Raw genomic sequence first — 18,812 nt, 5'->3', positions numbered from 1 at the left:
GCAGAACCTGGCAGACTTGTATCTCAGTGTGCCAGGCTCTGCTGAAGATAGAAGACGTCTGGGGTGAGTATCAAAAGGAACCCCCTTCTCCCCCAGCACTGTGCCCGTCCCAGCAAGGAAGGGGAGAAATTAACCCCTTCCTTGCTGGGATGGTTACATTGTGACAACAATGTGGCCCCCATAGGTTAATTGAGGATGCAATTCATTCTTACTTAACCCCCTGGGGGCCACATTGTTCAGTCTGGAACAAAGGGTTAACCCCTTGTTTGCCAGTCTGTAAGCAGCATCTGCTTAGATGATGCCTACTGGAAGGTGCAGAACACCTGTCACATTGATAGGTGTTCTGCTCCCGGCCTTTTTCTGTGTGTTTTTCCCTTTTGTTTTTCGGATATCTGTATCCTGTGGATTGCGTCGGATTCGTTGGACTACGCTGATGACCAGCGTTGTTTTTTTGTTTTGTTTTGTTTTTTAAATAAAATGGTCAACGAGGGGTTGGGGTTTTTCTTTATTAAATAAAATACTTTTCTCTATTGTGTTGTGTTTTATTATTCTTTACTTTCAGACTTAGTAATGTATTCCATCTATCAGACAGCTTCCACTGCTAAGTCGGGGCTTAGTGTTAGCCGGTATAAAATGGCTAACACTACCCCCCCCCCCCCCCATTATTACCAGTATCCAATGCCACCAGGGGTATTGGGAAGAGCCGGGTGCCAGTGGCCCCGGAGCATCAAATATGGCGCTCCTGGACTGGGCAGCAGCAGGCTGGTAATATTAGGCTAAGGAGGGCCAAAACAAATGGCCCTTCCAACCATGGTATTACTAGGCTGCTGCTGTTTGGTTTTTAAAGGGAACCATTCACCCCGTGGCCCCCGGCAGAAACTGACATACAGTGACATAAAGGTCAATATACTTACCACATCGCTCCCGGTCCCGTCCCGGATCCCGTTGTTGACACGGAGAAATCGCCGATTCTTCTTCTCCCGCCCATTATGGTAATGAGCTCAGATGAGTCCAATGCATAGGAAACGACGGACGAGTCCAACTTATTCATGAGGTCCTCTTCTCGTCGCCGCCCATCCACGCCTCCTGGAACTTGATTGATGTCTTCAGTCTTCTGACGAATTCCCGCGCAGTCGCCGTTGCGATGGTCTCGTCACCTCTTCTGCACCTGCGCGGTAAACAGGATACGTGTTCGAGACAATCGGCGCACGCGCAGTAAACAGTGAAGCTGCAGAGCGGCTTCAATTGTGAACTGCGCATGCGCCGAAAACGACTGTCACGGCGCCTGCGCGGGATCCGGCGAGAAGAAAGAAGACGAGGAGGAAGAGGACCCGGCGTCAATCAAGTGTCGGAGGCGGGGAGAAGGCTGGACTTCGGACACGGCGGCACTCATAACCATAATGGGCACGAGAAGAAGAATCGTTTATTTCTCCGTGTCAACAACGGGATGCGGGACGGGAGCGATGTGGTAAGTATATTGACCTTTATGTCACTGTGTGTCAGTTTCTGCCGGGGGTCACGGGGTGAATGGTTCCCTTTAACCCGGCTGGTTATGGAAAGGGGGGGAACCCTATGCGTTTTTTTTTTAATAAATAATTAATTTAAAAAAAAATGTGCAGGGTTCCCCCAATTTCCATAACCAGCCGGGTTTCAATCCAAACAGCAGCCTAGTAACACCAGGGGGGGAAGGGCCATTGGTTTAGGCCCTCGCCTAATAATACCAGCCTGCTGCCGCCCAGTCCAGGAACCATATTGGACGCTCCGGGACCACTGGCACGCGGCTCTGGGTATTGGGTACTGGGGTAATATTAGGGTGGGGATTAGTGTTAGCCATTTTATACCGGCTAACACTAGGCCCTGACTTAGTAATGGCTTCCGTCTATTAGACGGCTTCTACTACTAAGTCTATAAAGTAAAGATTAATAAAACACGACACAATAGAGAAGAGTGTTTTATTTAAAAAAGAACACCCTCCACCCTTCGTTGACCATTTTATTTATAAAAAAAAAAGCAACGCTGGTCATCGGCGTAATCCACCGAATCCGACGTAATCCACAGGATACCGATATCTGAAAACCAAAAGGGAAAAACACACAAAAAGGCCAGGAGCAGCACACCCATCATTGTTACAGGTGTTCTGCACCTAACAGTAGGATGCTGTTTACAGACTGGCACACAAGTGGTTAAATATGGTTGCATGGCATCCATACTTAACCCTTTGTGTGCCAGGCTGAACAATCAGGCCCCCATGTTAACCCCATGAATGGCATCCTCAACTAACTATATGGGGGCCACATTGATGTCACAATATACCCATTCCATCAAGGAAGGGGTTAATTTCCCCCTTTCCTTGCTGGGATGGGCACAGTGCTGGGGGGAGAAGGGGGGCCCTATTGATACCCACCCCAGATGTCTTCTATCTTCAGCAGAGCCTGGCACACTGAGACACAAGTCTGCCAGGCTCTGCCTCTTCATAGCTGGAGCCGCTGATTGGATGTATCCAGCGTCAGCTCAGCCAATCAGCAGCTGAAGCAGTGTCCCTGCTCAGCCACTGACAGCAGGGTAAGTAAATCCTCCCCCTCCTTCCCTCCCCCAAGGGAGCACAGTCTGGTACATAGGAAATTCATTTAACCCTCTGTGGACCAGACTGTGCGGCTCTGCAGCTGTCCTTGTGTCAGGGATCCCCCCAGCACCCTTCCTATGCTGGGGGAGGGTGCTGGGGGCTTCCTTGACTCGGGAGCTGATTGGTGAGCAGGCGGCCAGTAGCCCAGAGGTTTTCCGGCCCTCGGTACAGCAGCATTATCATTCTCTGGCTGCTGTGCCGATCCACTCACCTACTCTTCATTGCTCAGACTGCTCCCCGCTCCCTTGTGGGGTGATGGAGATGTGTAGCATGGGTGCCGCTGGGGAAGGGTGCAGGGGGCTACAGGCTAGCAGCAGTAGGGGGAGGAGGGGGAGTGGCCGTTGAAAGAGATGGGCTGGGGGCTGGGTGGCCAGAGGAACATATACATATACTGTGCATGTGCGTATACACTCCTGAGCCTGGAATAGAGTTGATTTTTTTCTAAAACTATAAATAAATAAAGGTAAAAGATTTTAAAGTTCAGATTCCTCTTTTTTCTTGGTGCCATATGTAAGAAGATGAGAGAATGGAATAGGTTGGAGATTCCGTGTTCTATCACAGTTACTGCATTACCTTGATTATCATCATCAGGTTCTTCATCATCATCATCATCATCATTCCTATTACAATCATTGGTGGGAGAATGGTTTCCATCTCTCCTGTTGTTGTTGCCCCTGTTGGCGCCCGATGTGCAGATCCCTGCAGGATAGAGACTCCATGTAAGAGACTGTGGTGACCCCCCCCACCATAGATGGAATGGTGGGTGGGATGCCAGTGTCCCCAGTACTGTCCCTGAGGAAGGACGGCTGCTGTGTGTGGGAGGAGGAGGCCGGGACAGAGCACAGATAGATGAAATTGTCAGTGTAGGGAGGGAGAGCTGACCAAGTAGGGCTTAGATCGTTGTGAAATTGTCAGTGTAGGGAGGGAGAGCTGACCAAGTAGGGCTTAGATCGTTGTGAAATTGTCAGTGTAGGGAGGGAGAGCTGACCGAGAAGGGCTTAGAACGTTGTGAAATTGGCAGTGTAGGGAGGGAGAATGGACCGAGTAGGGCTTAGAACATTGTGAAATTGTGAGTTTAGGGAGGGTGACAGAATCCAGGAAGGGCACGGAGCGGGAGGCGCAGACCTAGCGGAGGCCCAGCATGACTAGGTTAGCTGGGAATGTAGTTTAAGGGGTTAAGTGGGGCAGTAAGGGGTTAAGTGTGAGCCAGTTGGGAGGGGGTGAGGGGTTTGAGGAGAAAATGCGGGAGTTGCTAGGTGAGTCACTTACCAACGGACGCGGTGTTATAAGAAGAGGAAGAAGAGGTGGAGCTACAGTTCTTGCCGGACCCGATTCAGCCCGCCCGCCCGCCCTATTACAGGCTTTTGGTGTTCGGGTGTGGGCTTTGGTTGCTTTCTTTGTCATGGCAGCCTGCGGTAGGGAGGTCTTGCAGGGCACGTTAAGGTGGTAATTTGGATGGGGACCCATAAGAGGGATGATACTCCCCGCTTGTTTGGTGGCTTGTGGATGGGAAATGGTGCAGTGCCAGATGACAGATTTGTCAGCCCCTGAGTCGGCGCGGTGCGGCTGGGGGGATAGCCAGGAATACTGGTGCTGCTGCAGGGTGCTCTGCCAGACCTCCCTAGTCATAATGGGTTAACTAATGTTATGGTTATTATTGTTATTTATTTTTATGTTTGTTAATTATTGGAAGCACTTTTAATAAAGAGGCTGTTATGGCCAATTTTTTCCAACGTTAAAGGAGGTGTCCTCAATTAATGGGCGAAAGGGGGGAGGGGGTGTGTGGTATACGGGGTTTTAGTGGGGGGGTAGTGGTCGGTAGGGGATAGACGAAGGGACTCAGCAATACCTTAAGTCAAGCGTTTTGACACTATAAGGAGTCATTTCTTAACCCTGTATTGACCGGGCGTCATCTGTGAAAAAAACCTTAAGAACCCAACAGTCCTTATTAGAGCTAATTCATTTTTTTTCCCATGGATCTTTCTGTCTGGCTGTGCCATGTGCCAGTGATTGCAGATTCTAAGTAATATACACGGTAGTATATAAGTCATTATTTATATACGCGCAGGCGAATAAAAGATACGCTAATGCTGTGTAATTGCTTGTCCTCCTCCATAACACTATAGACCACTACTTGCTGAAACCTGATTCTCTCTGCCCTCCCCTATAACACTACAGACTAGACAGGACTCCTCTCTTCTTGAGAGGGGATTGATGGCTAAGCAGGCACGCCCCCATTCTAGAACCTTATTGACCATATATGGTCAAATGATGCAATATAATACACTTGATATTTATTCTGTCATTACACAATTTTACCATTAGGTGTCACGAAAAAGCAAGTGACCCGCAGGGATAATGGAGGGAGCACATGACAAGTGGAGGATGCAGAAGAAGATGGTAAAAGTGGAAGATGTCTTCAGGAACCCCTCCCACCTTTGTATGTTTTTTAATTATTATTTAATTATTTTATTTTATTTTAAGTTATTTTCATGTTGGAAAAGTAAATTAAAGGGGCGGCTGCTGTGGCCTTTCCTTCCAACAAGGTGTCGGTGTCTCCATTACTGGGAGGGGAGGTTGGTGGGGTAAGTACAGATAGACTATCCCTTAGTCACACATAAGATAACTTATCCATCGCCTCCGACATAGACAAGAGAGAAGAGTACCACACCTATATGATACAAGCATTAACCCTTAACAACAACCCAGGTCCAATACTGGGGATCCGTGTACTGGGACACTGGAGAGGAGTCTGCACGGAGCTGAGGAAGGAGAGAAACTATAAGCATAATGTGATACATCGCTGGGGATGAACCAACATGATAGTGATACCTCGATAAGAAAGTGCAAGGATACAGCTCACCCTCAGGTGTTGTACTGAGAGCACACCATCTATCATCTCTGTCACTGGAGAATAGTAGTAACCGCAGCAGCCCGTCCCCAAAGTGAATCCAGAGCCAAGGGATCGCGGAGATGTAAATGCAGAGAAGTGTCAGGTCCTTGGAATTTTCCGGGGATGATACTGTAGTGACCCAGTACGGGCCCCTAAGTCTTTATTGCACCTGAGTAAGGTAACTCCATCGGGTTCACACAGCTGGGGATGAAGGATCCACTGCAGTTAGTGTTTTCCCCACTAGGTGTCACTAAAGTGTATGTTAACTTCTATGTACGGTTGAAGGAGACAAAGGGTTAACTCTTTATGTGTCACATGTGTTGTTTCATCCACTCCCAGGCCGGGTGCTGTCCCTCTAGTTTCTGTTCTATCCTCTGTCATCTCTCGGTTTGCACACACAGCCCCCCACCAATCACAGGCAGGTTTGGTTAGACCCCTGTAGGAAGGAGTTAGTTCCTGGTGGGAGGAGTTAGTCAGTCTGTGTAAAGTCAGTGTGTGAGGAAGCAACCAAAACCAAGTCGCTGCTGAAGTTAAGCCAGAGCCACAGATTCTCCCAATGCAAAGCCACACCAACTATGCAGTGCTAGAAAGTACCAAGGGGAGAGAAGGGGATCACCTTGTTCACACCAGGAACCTCTCTAAACGTTAAGGGCAGTTACCTCAGCACTCACAGGAAATGACCCCAGTGGAACAAAGTTACGGAAAATCTATGTATTCCACTGCGCAATGCAGGACGACTGGAAAGTCTCGGGAATCGGCTTTGCCCAGATAACTAGGCCTGGGGCTCGTACTACTCTGACAGCATGAGTAGTTCGTAGCTGTAGGGGAGAAGGGCATACACATTCTAAACGAGAGTATGAGTGTTCTCTCTATGTATCCTCTCCAACCCAAAACTGTTCCAGGCAGAGTACATGTCTAATTGGACAAGGTCCTTCAGGCACCCTCTCTCTTCTACTCTCTCCTTTGCTAAACCTTCTCTTACCAGCACCTTTTCTCTACCTCAACCGCAAGGACCTGAGCAACTTTAAGTCCTGTATTGTACTGAACTGGATTGTTTCCAAGCCCTAACGTATTGCACTAATTTTTTGCCAGTAAACTGTTCCATTTTCCCAAGTGTTGGCCTATTCTTGCACACCTGCACCTACACACATTTACACTTGGGTTAAAGGGGTTATCCAGCGCTAAAAAACATGGCCACTTTTCCCCCTCTCTTGTCTCCAGTTCAGGTGCGGTTTGCAATTAAGCTCCATTTACTTCAATGGAACTGAGTTTGAAACCCCAACCAGTCTGGAGACAAGAGAGGGGGAAAAGTGGCCATGTTTTTGTAGCGCTGGAGAACCCCTTTAAACCTTCTGTGCAGGTGGGGCACCAAACTGTCCAGGGTGGATCCTATACATCTCCAGGCTATCAGCAAGCACCTAAATGCCCTAAATGGCGATGGACAACCGTACGGCAAAGCCCTGTACTCAGCTACGTGCAACACTGAACAATACAAGACAGACACACACAATGGCAAAGTCAGAGGTCCGGGTCAGTAACACACAAGCAGCGCAGTACAATAGAGAGTCCAAGAGGCTAGTCACATAGCCAAGATACACTAGTAACCTAGCCACTATCGCAGGACTGAGGCAGAGGGGAAGATACTTATGGCGTCTGGAATCCCAGCTGATTGGGGCTGAGGTTCCGGGTCCGGCCCACACAGTGACAGCTGACTGGTGCGTCAGCTGTTAATCAACACATAAAACAAACATTATGCTGATTGGGCGGGGGTGATGAAACCCCATCAAAGGAAAGCAACACAGCGCTATACAGAAGCAGGCCGGCTGCTAGGGACGCCATTGCCTGAGTGGTTACCAAGGAAGCCGTCAGCGTCTACGCAAGCCCGGCCGCGGTGCAGCAGAGCCAGGAGCCGGGCACACGGCTCGAGCTCTAACAATCTCCCTTTGAGCCCAATTCCTGACACAACCGAGAGGTCTTGTCTAAGCTACAACTACCAGCTCCTCGTATCCACGCGGCTGAAGACTTGACGCACAGTTCTATCAATTCAAAATGATTGCATTTACATGTAGTTATAGCCACAAAAATATATATCATACAACATGGAGAATAAAACATACGGAAAACGCTCTTCATAAGATTACCACAAGATTACCACAAGATTACCATAAGATCACCATAAGACCAACATAAGATTACCATAAGACTTCATAAGACTACCAAAAGACTGGGTGAGAAGATAGGTAGAGAAGAGAAAGAGCTCTCATTGGTGCACAAATCACAGAAACAATAACCCTTTAGTTACCCACAGCTGTGCAATACTTAAGCATACAATATACATACTAGCGACATCTAGTGGTAAAACTTAGGTACTACTTCATCACCACTACTACTTTGAAGTACAGGCTTTTGCGAGGGGTGTAAAGACAAGTAACAGATTTGGATCCATCCCCCCGGCCATTTTTCTCCACAGAAATCTGGATCCATCTGACCGGCCATGTTTCTCCACAGAGATCTGGATCCATCTGACCGGTCATGTTTCTCCACACAGATCTGGATCCATCTGACCGGTCATGTTTCTCCACAGAGATCTGGATCCATCTGAACGGCCATGTTTCTCCACACAGATCTGAATCCATCTGACCGGCCATGTTTCTCCAGGCAGATCTGGATCCATCTGACCGGTCATGTTTCTCCACAGAGATCTGGAGCCATCTGACCAGTCATGTTTCTCCACACAGATCTGGATCCATCTGACCGGTCATGTTTCTGCACAGAGATCTGGATTCATCTGACCGGCCATGTTTCTCCACACAGATCTGGATCCATCTGACCAGTCATGTTTCTGCACAGAGATCTGGATCCATCTGACCGGCCATGTTTCTCCACAGAGATCTGGATCCATCTGACCGGTCATGTTTCTGCACAGAGATCTGGATTCATCTGACCGGCCATGTTTCTGCACAGAGATCTGGATCCATCTGACCGGCCATGTTTCTCCACAGAGATCTGGATCCATCTGAACGGCCATGTTTCTCCACACAGATCTGGATCCATCTGACTGGCCATGTTTCTCCAGGCAGATCTGGATCCATCTGACCGGTCATGTTTCCCCACAGAGATCTGGATCCATCTGACCGGTCATGTTTCCCCACAGAGATCTGGATCCATCTGACCGGTCATGTTTCTGCACAGAGATCTGGATCCATCTGACCGGTCATGTTTCTCTATAGAAATCTGGATTAAGGCCCTATTACACCAACAGACCCCCCCCCCCCCCCCCCAGCCCCCAGCCTCCAGCCTCCAGCCTCCATGCAATGCTGGACCCACTTACTGCATGCATTGCTGGCCCTCTCCCTACGTGCAATGCCGGCCCCCTCCCTGCTCTCTCCCAGCATGCAATGCTGGACCCCTCCCTGCCCCCTAGCCTCATGCAATGCTGGTCCCCTCCCGCCTCCCTCCCTGCCCCCCTCCCTGCCCCCTCTCCGCCCATATGGTGCACATGGTGATATGGGAGAAGCATCAGAATGTAACCAGAAACAGCGAGGAGGAGGAGGTGGCGGTGCAGGATTTGTAGATGGGCAAAGACATGTTAAGCTGATTGTGACCGGAGAAGCGGCTATTCCTGTTGTGTTTATACGAGACAAAGATAGTGGCCAGGAGGGTCACTTACCACAATATAACCGCCAATCTCCAGGACACTGGGCCCAGTGCACCCCCAAGTAACTTATCATCTCAATATAAAACCTCCCGGGTGAGATACGGAGGACCAGACAAAAAGCTGAGCATATACAAGTATCTAACGGATGTAATATAGCAAGGCCAGAGGGATAGTCAGTACTAGAGATGAGCGAGAAGTGAAATAATCGACTTTCGAGAATTCGAATCGAATAGGCACCGAGATTCGACTATTCGAACGAATATTCGATCCCATTATAGTCTATGGGGAAAAAATTCTCCCCACTTGGAAATCCAAATTCCACCACTTGGAGGTCACCAAGTCCCACATGAAACCTCCCTAAACGATGCCAACACCTCCGGACTGACACTGGGACATCAGGGGGAGCATGATGGGGTGCACCACACACCCCAAAATCCCAGTATAATGCCACTCTCCGCAAAAATATTTGCAAACGCTTTAGGAACGTTTACAGCAATGTTTACACATTTCCTTCGTATTTCTTGCGCAGCATTACATACATGATTCCAATGTGTGTCCGCAGAGCGTCATGTTATTCGTGCGTATCATGCATTATGCTGTACAAATGCTACTGGAACAGTATATATCAGGTGCTCTTAGTGGGCTACTGGAACAGTATATATCAGGTGCCCTTAGTGGGCTACTGGAACAGTATATATCAGGTGCCCTTAGTGGGCTGCTGGAACAGTATATATCAGGTGCCCTTACTGGGCTACTGGAACAATATATATCAGGTGCCCTTACTGGGCTACTGGGACAGTATATATCAGGTGCCCTTAGTGGGCTGCTGGAACAGTATATATCAGGGGCCCTTAGTTGGCTACTGGAACAGTATATATCAGGTGCCCTTACTGGGCTACAGGAACAGTATATATCAGGTGCCCTTACTGGGCTACTGGAACAGTATATATCAGGTGCCCTTAGTGGGCTACTGGAACAGTATATATCAGGTGCCCTTACTGGGCTACAGGAACAGTATATATCAGGGGCCCTTAGTGGGCTACTGGAACAATATATATCAGGTGCCCTTAGTGGGCTACTGGAACAGTATATATCAGGTGCCCTTACTGGGCTACAGGAACAGTATATATCAGGTGCCCTTAGTGGGCTACTGGAACAGTATATATCAGGTGCCCTTAGTGGGCTGCGGGAACAGTATATATCAGGTGCCCTTAGTGGGCTACTGGAACAGTATGTATAACGTGTCCTTAGTGGGCTACTGGAACAGTATATATCAGGTGCCATTACTGGGTTACAGGAACAGTATATATCAGGTGCCCTTAGTTGGCTACTGGAACAGTATATATCAGGTGCCCTTACTGGGCTACTGGAACAGTATATATCAGGTGCCCTTACTGGGCTACAGGAACAGTATATATCAGGTGCCCTTACTGGGCTACTGGAACAGTATATATAAGGTGTCCTTAGTGGGCTACTGAAACAGTATATATCAGGTGCCCTTACTGGGCTACAGGAACAATATATATCAGGTGTCCTTAGTGGGCTACTGGAACAGTATATATCAGGTGCCCTTACTGGGCTACTGGAACAGTATATATCAGGTGCCCTTACTGGGCTACTGGAACAGTATATATCAGGTGCCCTTACTGGGCTACTGGAACAGTATATATCAGGTGCCCTTACTGGGCTACTGGAACAGTATATATCAGGTGTCCTTAGTGGGCTACTGGAACAGTATATATCAGGTGCCCTTAGTGGGCTACTGGAACAGTATATATCAGGTGTCCTTAGTGGGCTACTGGAACAGTATATATCAGGTGCCCTTACTGGGCTACTGGAACAGTATATATCAGGTGCCCTTAGTGGGCTACTGGAAGAGTATATATCAGGTGTCCTTAGTGGGCTACTGGAACAGTATATATCAGGTGTCCTTACTGGGCTACTGGAACAGTATATATCAGGTGCCCTTAGTGGGCTACTGGAACAGTATATATCAGGTGTCCTTACTGGGCTACTGGAACAGTATATATCAGGTGTCCTTACTGGGCTACTGGAACAGTATATATCAGGTGCCCTTAGTAGGCTACTGGAACAGTATATATCAGGTGTCCTTACTGGGCTACTGGAACAGTATATATATCAGGGGCCCTTACTGGGCTACTGGAACAGTATATATCAGGTGCCCTTACTGGGCTACAGGAACAGTATATATCAGGTGCCCTTAGTGGGCTACTGGAACAGTATATATCAGGTACCCTTACTGGGCTACTGGAACAGTATATATCAGGTGCCCTTACAGGGCTACTGGAACAGTATATATCAGGTGCCCTTAGTGGGCTACAAGAACAGTATATATCAGGTGCCCTTAGTGGATTACTGTCACAGTATATATCAGGTGCCCTTAGTGGGCTACTGGAACAGTATATATCAGGTGCCCTTACAGGGCTACTGGAACAGTATATATCAGGTGCCCTTACTGGGCTACTGGAACAGTATATATCAGGTGCCCTTAAAGGGCTACTGGAACAGTATATATCAGGTGCCCTTAGTGGGCTACTGGAACAGTATATATCAGGTGCCCTTACTGGGCTACTGGAAAAGTATATATCAGGAGCCCTTAGTGGGCTACTGGAACAGTATATATCAGGGGCCGTTAGTGGGCTACTGGAACAGTATATATCAGGTACCCTTAGTGGGCTACTGGAACAGTATATATCAGGTGCCCTTAGTGGGCTACAAGAACAGTATATATCAGGTGCCCTTAGTGGGCTACAAGAACAGTATATATCAGGTGCCCTTACTGGGCTACTGGAACAGTATATATCAGTTTCTCCTTACTGGGCTACAAGAACAGTATATATCAGGTGCCCTTAGTGGGCTACTGGAACAGTATATATCAGGCGTCCTTACTGGGTCACTGGAACAGTATATATCAGGTGCCCTTAGTGGGCTACTGGAACAGTATATATCAGGTGCCCTTACTGGGCTACTGGAACAGTATATATCAGGTGCCCTTAGTGGGCTACTGGAACAGTATATATCAGGTGCCCTTACTGGGCTACTGGAACAGTATATATCAGGTGCCCTTAGTGGGCTACTGGAACAGTATATATCAGGTGCCCTTACTGGGCTACTGGAACAGTATATATCAGGTGTCCTTAGTGGGCTACTGGAACAGTATATATCAGGTGCCCTTAGTGGGCTACTGGAACAGTATATATCAGGAGCCCTTAGTTGGCTACTGGAACAGTATATATCAGGTGCCCTTAGTGGGCTACTGGAACAGTATATATCAGGTGCCCTTAGTGGGCTACTGGAACAGTATATATCAGGTGCCCTTAGTGGGCTACGGGAACAGTATATATCAGGTGCCCTTAGTGGGCTACTGGAACAGTATATATCAGGTGTCCTTAGTGGGCTACTGGAACAGTATATATCAGGTGCCCTTAGTGGGCTACTGGAACAGTATATATCAGGTGCCCTTAGTGGGCTACAGGAACAGTATATATCAGGTGCCCTTAGTGGGCTACTGGAACAGTATATATCAGGTGCTCTTACTGGGCTACTGGAACAGTATATATCAGGTGCCCTTACTGGGCTACTGGAACAGTATATATCAGGTGTCCTTAGTGGGCTACTGGAACAGTATATATCAGGTGTCCTTACTGGGCTACAGGAACAGTATATATCAGGTGCCCTTACTGGGCTACTGGAACAGTATATATCAGGTGCCCTTACTGGGCTACTGGAACAGTGTATATCAGGTGCCCTTACTGGGCTACTGGAACAGTATATATCAGGTGTCCTTAGTGGGCTACTGGAGCAGTATATATCAGGTGCCCGTACTGGGCTACTGGAACAGTATATATCAGGTGCCCTTAGTGGGCTACTGGAACAGTATATATCAGGTGCCCTTACTGGGCTACTGTAACAGTTTATATCAGGTGCCCTTACTGGGCTACTGGAACAGTATATATCAGGTGCCCTTACTGGGCTACTGGAACAGTGTATATCAGGTGCCCTTACTGGGCTACTGGAACAGTATATATCAGGTGTCCTTAGTGGGCTACTGGAACAGTATATATCAGGTGCCCTTAGTGGGCTACTGGAACAGTATATATCAGGTGCCCTTAGTGGGCTACAGGAACAGTATATATCAGGTGCCCTTAGTGGGCTACTGGAACAGTATATATCAGGTGCTCTTACTGGGCTACTGGAACAGTATATATCAGGTGCCCTTACTGGGCTACTGGAACAGTATATATCAGGTGTCCTTAGTGGGCTACTGGAACAGTATATATCAGGTGTCCTTACTGGGCTACAGGAACAGTATATATCAGGTGCCCTTACTGGGCTACTGGAACAGTATATATCAGGTGCCCTTACTGGGCTACTGGAACAGTGTATATCAGGTGCCCTTACTGGGCTACTGGAACAGTATATATCAGGTGTCCTTAGTGGGCTACTGGAGCAGTATATATCAGGTGCCCGTACTGGGCTACTGGAACAGTATATATCAGGTGCCCTTAGTGGGCTACTGGAACAGTATATATCAGGTGCCCTTACTGGGCTACTGAAACAGTGTATATCAGGTGCCCTTACTGGGCTACTGGAACAGTATATATCAGGTGCCCTTACTGGGCTACTGGAACAGTGTATATCAGATGCCCTTACTGGGCTACTGGAACAGTATATATCAGGTGCCCTTAGTGGGCTACTGGAACAGTATATATCAGGTGCCCTTAGTGGGCTACTGGAACAGTATATATCAGGTGCCCTTACTGGGCTACTGGAACAGTATATATCAGGTGCCCTTAGTGGGCTACAGGAACAGTATATATCAGGTGTCCTTAGTGGGCTACTGGAACAGTATATATCAGGTCCCATTACTGGGCTACTGGAACAGTATATATCAGGTGTCCTTAGTGGGCTACTGGAACAATATATATCAGGTGCCCTTACTGGGCTACTGGAACAGTATATATCAGGTGTCCTTAGTGGGCTATTGGAGCAGTATATATCAGGTGCCCTTACTGGGCTACTGGAACAGTATATATCAGGTGTCCTTAGTGGGCTACTGGAACAGTATATATCAGGTGCCCTTACTGGGCTACTGGAACAGTATATATCAGGTGCCCTTAGTGGGCTTCTGGAACAGTATATATCAGGTACCCTTAGTGGGCTACTGGAACAGTATATATCAGGTGTCCTTAGTGGGCTACTGGAACAGTATATATCAGGTGCCGTTAGTGGGCTACTGGAACAGTATATATCAGGTGCCCTTAGTGGGCTACTGGAACAGTATATATCAGGTGCCATTAGTGGGCTACTGGAACAGTATATATCAGGTGCCCTTAGTGGGCTACTGGAACAGTGTATATCAGGTGCCCTTACTGGGCTACTGGAACAGTATATATCAGGTGTCCTTAGTGGGCTACTGGAACAGTATATATCAGGTGTCCTTACTGGGCTACAGGAACAGTATATATCAGGTGCCCTTACTGGGCTACTGGAACAGTATATATCAGGTGCCCTTACTGGGCTACTGGAACAGTATATATCAGGTGCCCTTACTGGGCTACTGGAACAGTATATATCAGGTGCCCTTAGTGGGCTACTGGAACAGTGTATATCAGGTGCCCTTACTGGGCTACTGGAACAGTATATATCAGGTGCCCTTAGTGGGCTACTGGAACAGTATATATCAGGTGCCCTTACTGGGCTACTGAAACAGTGTATATCAGGTGCCCTTACTGGGCTACTGGAACAGTATATATCAGGTGCCCTTACTGGGCTACTGGAACAGTATATATCAGGTGCCATTACTGGGCTACTGGAACAGTATATATCAGGTGCCCTTACTGGGCTACTGGAACAGTATATATCAGGTGCCCTTACTGGGCTACTGGAACAGTATATATCAGGTGCCCTTACTGGGCTACTGGAACAGTATATATCAGGTGCCCTTACTGGCTACTGGAACAGTATATATCAGGTGCCCTTACTGGGCTACTGGAACAGTGTATATCAGGTGCCCTTACTGGGCTACTGGAACAGTATATATCAGTTGCCCTTAGTGGGCTACTGGAACAGTATATATCAGGTGCCCTTACTGGGCTACTGGAACAGTGTATATCAGGTGCCCTTACTGGGCTACTGAAACAGTGTATATCAGGTGCCCTTACTGGGCTACTGGAACAGTATATATCAGGTGCCCTTACTGGGCTACTGGAACAGTGTATATCAGGTGCCCTTACTGGGCTACTGGAACAGTATATATCAGGTGCCCTTACTGGGCTACTGGAACAGTATATATCAGGTGCCCTTAGTGGGCTACAGGAACAGTATATATCAGGTGTCCTTAGTGGGCTACTGGAACAGTATATATCAGGTGCCATTACTGGGCTACTGGAACAGTATATATCAGGTGCCCTTAGTGGGCTACTGGAACAGTATATATCAGGTGCCATTACTGGGCTACTGGAACAATATATATCAGGTGCCCTTACTGGGCTACTGGAACAGTATATATCAGGTGTCCTTAGTGGGCTATTGGAGCAGTATATATCAGGTGCCCTTACTGGGCTACTGGAACAGTATATATCAGGTGTCCTTAGTGGGCTACTGGAACAGTATATATCAGGTGCCCTTACTGGGCTACTGGAACAGTATATATCAGGTGCCCTTAGTGGGCTTCTGGAACAGTATATATCAGGTACCCTTAGTGGGCTACTGGAACAGTATATATCAGGTGTCCTTAGTGGGCTACTGGAACAGTATATATCAGGTGCCATTACTGGGCTACTGGAACAATATATATCAGGTGCCCTTACTGGGCTACTGGAACAGTATATATCAGGTGTCCTTAGTGGGCTATTGGAGCAGTATATATCAGGTGCCCTTACTGGGCTACTGGAACAGTATATATCAGGTGTCCTTAGTGGGCTACTGGAACAGTATATATCAGGTGCCCTTACTGGGCTACTGGAACAGTATATATCAGGTGCCCTTAGTGGGCTTCTGGAACAGTATATATCAGGTACCCTTAGTGGGCTACTGGAACAGTATATATCAGGTGTCCTTAGTGGGCTACTGGAACAGTATATATCAGGTGCCGTTAGTGGGCTACTGGAACAGTATATATCAGGTGCCCTTAGTGGGCTACTGGAACAGTATATATCAGGTGTCCTTAGTGGGCTACTGGAACAGTATATATCAGGTGTCCTTACTGGGCTACAGGAACAGTATATATCAGGTGCCCTTACTGGGCTACTGGAACAGTATATATCAGGTGCCCTTACTGGGCTACTGAAACAGTGTATATCAGGTGCCCTTACTGGGCTACTGGAACAGTATATATCAGGTGCCCTTACTGGGCTACTGGAACAGTATATATCAGGTGCCCTTACTGGGCTACTGGAACAGTATATATCAGGTGCCCTTACTGGGCTACTGGAACAGCATATATCAGGTGTCCTTACTGGGCTACTGGAACAGTATATATCAGGTGCCCTTACTGGGCTACTGGAACAGTATATATCAGGTGTCCTTACTGGGCTACTGGAACAGTATATATCAGGTGCCCTCAGTGGGCTACTGGAACAGTATATATCAGGTGCCCTTAGTGGGCTACTGGAACAGTATATATCAGGTGCCCTTACTGGGCTACTGGAACAGTATATATCAGGTGCCCTTAGTGGGCTACACCAGGGACACTATAGGTCACTGTACACACAGGATACTGGGATGAATACACCTGATGCTGCTGTTATATTATCTATTTCTTAGCACTGAGAAGTTTGGATTCAGAGATGACTTTTTCGCTGGATCTTCGCCCTGAGAAGGACTTCTGGGTTCTGTAGTAATCCTGCCTGACCAAACCTACTAACACCGATCTCTCCCTGCTCCAAGATCTCTCCCTACTAACACCGATCTCTCCCTGCTCCAAGATCTCTCCCTGCTCCAAGATCTCTCCCTGCTCCAAGATCTCTCCCTGCTCCAAGATCTCTCCCTCACGGCCTCCCTGCATGGTGATTGGATTAAAAAAAGTGCCAACTGCGATGGGAGGGCTTCCGAATGTTTCCTGCGTATTCGTCACACTACTCGATTGAATTTGAATCTTTCAAATACCGCAATATTCAATTGAATCGAATTCACTCATATCTAGTCAGTACCCCTTTAAAGTCACAAAAAAAAATAATAATAATAAAATATATATATATATATAAATTAGGTTTCAATAGGCAAATATTAACGCCAAATCTGTGGTGTCTGTGCTGTAAGGAAGTCTGATACCATCTCAGTATAAGGGTGTGAGCGGCAGCGGAGCGGGTTACAGCCACTTCCTGTGTTATTCCTGTAAGGTCAGGGCTATACTGCTATGGTTTGTACTGATAAAGATATTAAAGGGGTACTCTGGTGACATGTAAAAGTCCAGGACAGGGGGGCAGGGGGCGTCCCTGTGTCCCTGCAACACCGTGCCACTACTGACAGAACCCCACCGGTCTGCAGAGATGTCCCACTTCACTCACTGACTGGCTAGATTTCTGAGCGGGACCAGGATCTACAGGAGGCCGGTGGGGGGTGGGGGGAATACACTGCACAGACACTGATTGGTGGGGTCACCCGTACCTACCCCCTCTACACAGACACTGATTGGTGGGGTCACCTGTACCTGCCCTCCTTACACAGACACTGATTGGTGGGGTCACCCGTACCTGCCCTCCCTACACAGACACTGATTGGTGGGGTAACCCCAAGCTACCCCCTCTACACAGACACTGATTGGTGGGGTAACCCCAAGCTACCCCCACACCACAGATACAGATTTATGGGGTAAGTTGATTGGACCCCCTGATACTGGATATAGATGGCAGTGTGGGCAGGGGCGGTCACTCTGCAGTAAGGGCACATGAGAGGTTGATGGCTGATCATAGACTTACCCAGGAGGAAGACTAGAAGAATCAGGGTGTAGGGGCTCCTCATCTCTTCAGCCCCTCGTACGACGTCTTCACCGTTCCTAGAATCACCTTATAGTGAGGATTGCAGAGGCAGTAAGCACAGGAAGTTGTTCTAGAAGCAGAAGTTACCAACAAAGGAAATAAGATAAAAAATATAAAGAAGGAAGAAGTAAGATCTTCAAATGATTCTGAGCCGGTGCCGGAAGGAACATCGCTGGAGTCACTTTACCTTAGATACATAAACAACAAGTTGGTGCCGCAAAATATATGGATGGAGAGATCAGCTTAAACTGGAGGTCTATTTATTTGGCTTTAGGCTGCGAACATCTCATTGGGTTCAATGGGATTTCCACTATGTTGTTCACACAGAGGAACATGCTGAGTTTTCTGCCATGGATCCATTTTCCGCCCAAAGAATTGATGTCCTAAAGACCATGCATTAGGAATCCAGGTACTTGATACTATCAACCCGCTACCTCAAACTGATTGGGTAAAGGAGCACCAGCGAAGAATCCAGGAAGCACAAGAGAATGTGGACGCAGGGATGGAGGAGGCCTGCAGAAGACAAGAAGAAGAGCATAACCAGCCGCCCAATGCTCAACCACTCAGGGTCGGTGATCAGGTCTGGTTGAAAAACAATTACCACGCTGGCAAACTGGACTTTCTTTGAGAGGAAGA

The 18,812-nt window shown here is 47.8% G+C and overlaps 1 protein-coding gene across 2 annotated transcripts in view; it reads right to left on the bottom strand.

Annotated features, from left to right (window-relative positions):
* The window catches only part of LOC138786377 (coiled-coil domain-containing protein 80-like), a 33,338-nt gene extending 14,893 nt beyond the window's left edge, over window positions 1-18,445 (bottom strand). The window contains exons 1-3 of one of the 2 annotated variants that reach the window (XM_069963364.1): window positions 18,364-18,445; window positions 18,117-18,246; window positions 3,197-3,322 (exon numbers count right to left, since the gene is read on the bottom strand). In XM_069963364.1, coding sequence (XP_069819465.1) covers window positions 3,197-3,322; window positions 18,117-18,159 — 169 coding nt within the window. In that variant the 5' untranslated portion in view covers window positions 18,160-18,246; window positions 18,364-18,445. The remainder of the gene's footprint in view (window positions 1-3,196; window positions 3,323-18,116; window positions 18,247-18,363) is intronic. The other variant, XM_069963365.1, reaches the window with a different exon arrangement.
* Window positions 18,446-18,812: the final 367 nt, after the last annotated feature.

Source organism: Dendropsophus ebraccatus, chromosome 3, assembly GCF_027789765.1.
Source record: "Dendropsophus ebraccatus isolate aDenEbr1 chromosome 3, aDenEbr1.pat, whole genome shotgun sequence".
Lineage (NCBI taxonomy): Eukaryota > Metazoa > Chordata > Amphibia > Anura > Hylidae > Dendropsophus > Dendropsophus ebraccatus.
Note: the sequence above shows the minus strand (reverse complement) of the source record. Positions and strands in the feature narration are given on the sequence as shown.